Source organism: Nymphalis io, chromosome 25 (assembly GCF_905147045.1).
Source record: "Nymphalis io chromosome 25, ilAglIoxx1.1, whole genome shotgun sequence".
Lineage (NCBI taxonomy): Eukaryota > Metazoa > Arthropoda > Insecta > Lepidoptera > Nymphalidae > Nymphalis > Nymphalis io.
The window spans coordinates 3507047-3509039 of record NC_065912.1 but is presented as its reverse complement, the minus strand read 5'-3'; the positions used below and the strand labels follow the sequence as shown (position 1 = coordinate 3509039).

At 36.6% G+C, this 1993-nt stretch overlaps 1 protein-coding gene across 1 annotated transcript; it reads left to right on the top strand.

The window, feature by feature from the left end:
• The first annotated feature begins 554 nt into the window (after positions 1–554).
• LOC126778252 (uncharacterized) lies at positions 555–1736 on the top strand. The gene is made up of 3 exons (XM_050501741.1): positions 555–985; positions 1065–1253; positions 1328–1736. The coding sequence occupies exons 1-3, from the start codon at positions 589–591 to the stop codon at positions 1615–1617; spliced, it is 876 nt and encodes a 291-aa protein (XP_050357698.1). The 5' UTR covers positions 555–588; the 3' UTR covers positions 1618–1736.
• The last annotated feature ends 257 nt before the right edge of the window (positions 1737–1993 follow it).

Sequence of the window (1993 nt, the reverse complement as noted above, 5' to 3'; positions counted from 1 at the left end):
CTGAAATGATTGATTGGTATGTACTGTCAGACGGTGAGAGCTCCACTCTTGCGCATACCAATGTTGTGATATATTGACTAACAAATATGTTGTGACTTCAGGTGTGACTTGGTAGTGACACAATTCTTTATTTTTAGCTGTTATTTAACCTATTACATGATATTTTCAAATAAATTAAAGTTTATGTTTTCAAAAATATCTATTTACTAAACACTTTTATCAAAAAATACTTCTCATGAATAGCAACGAGCAATTTTGATAAAAATGTTTGACTAAAATTTTAAAAGAATGATTTTCTTTTGTTTTTGCCTAATTAGAAGTAGATAATAAAAATATTATGGTATGATATTATCAATAAAACTGCACTCACTCTCACCACCAGGACTTTCTTAAATGAAATTAAATAGTTTGCCAAGTATGAAAGCTATTGGAATTCTGAGCACGTGTTCACGCCGCGTGCCTTGCCGCCCAAAGGATCACATATAAAAACCAAGCCCATTGAAAAATTAAATCATTGTTGTTCCATTAACTGGCTGGGCCGTACGTCTAATTACTAAAATCTAATGACAAAGTGAAAAAAAAGCAAAAATGAAGTGTCTTTACCTTTTGTTGGCTTCTGCAGCCTTAGTACACAGTTACGCTATTCAGGACAATGAAATTGAGACCTCTCGTTTGCAAACAAGTGATGATCTCTTAAGCAGTGTGATTAGTGATTGTTTTGATACTGAATCTCCGATGTCATGCCTTAAAGTGAAAGTCCTCTCATTCTTAGACACCAAACTTGGTGTAACCTCCGAGTCTACGAGAGCATTGGATGAGAAAAATATCGACAAAGTGATTTTCGACCGCGTTGGAAGGATCCTGAACAACAATGAAATCAGGTTCCAATTGCCTGAGTTCATCTTCCAAAACGCAGAGGTGTCGTACCGTGCAGACAGAGGATTCGATGTCGATTTTCCTGAAACAGACGCTGAAAACGGTGAAGGTAATATTTAGCCATAAAGCTTAAGCTAAGCCAAAAAAAAATAAGTATTTGAAAATTCTAATTAAAATATATTTTCTAGCTCGTGGCATCCTCAAGAAGAAACTTTTGCTGCCAGTTCTTCTTCTTCTGAAGCTGAAGATGAAAGCGCTGATGCCAATTCTGGTTTCCATCATTGGCATTAAAGCAATCAAAGCACTTATTCTCAGTAAACTGGCTATCACGCTTGTTGTTGGATTTTTAGTCTACAATCTGGTGATGAAGAAAGGAGGTAAAGAAACGTACATAACATTAAGTAGGCTTAACCAGGAATTAGTCCCAACTAAAAAAAGCATTTTTTTTCAGCAATGCCAATGATGATGACACCAACAGAAGCGCCAGCACCTCAATACGGCCCTCCCGCATCTCAGTATGGAACTCCATCAACTCCAGCCGCTCCTCAAGACTCCTACAGCCCGCAATGGGAGCCAGCTAGCTCAGGCCCCTACGCAAGAGTATGGGACCCCACCCAGCTTGCGTACAGTTCGTATTACCCTGGTGATTCGAGCGCTTCATCATCCTCAAACCAGTCACCTAGCTACTCTAGTGTAGCATCAATCTCATCATCTTCATCAGCGTCATCATCCACCTATTGAACCTAATTACCTCACATTGTAAATATGTTACGCCTTCACGAACGAAACTGATAGTTTAGATAGTTTATTTATTGACAATATTTATTACCTTATTTATAACACAATAAATGGACTGTTGTTTTTATATGCGTTTTTTGCCCTGCTTTGAAAAAACTAACCTCTTGTTGAGAAATATTTTTTCTGTAACTAAGCAATATGTATTTGCCAACATAAACCTTTCCTTCACCCACATATAACAAAATCAATAAAATAACAAACAAATAAAAGAATTAAATCATCGTTATATGAAATGTAGATACGAGTCAACAAAACAGAAATTCATATGGATTTTTCTAGTGCTTTTGACTCTGTGTATGTCCAGTTACTACTAAAAAGT

Excerpts from the sequence above, each read along its gene's own strand:
- LOC126778252 (XM_050501741.1), top strand. The coding sequence starts at position 589 with ATGAAGTGTCTTTACCTTTTGTTGGCTTCTGCAGCCTTAGTACACAGT. Across the intron at positions 986-1,064 it reads AGACGCTGAAAACGGTGAAG|CTCGTGGCATCCTCAAGAAG; the intron begins GTAATATTTAGC and ends TATATTTTCTAG. Across the intron at positions 1,254-1,327 it reads TCTGGTGATGAAGAAAGGAG|CAATGCCAATGATGATGACA; the intron begins GTAAAGAAACGT and ends ATTTTTTTTCAG.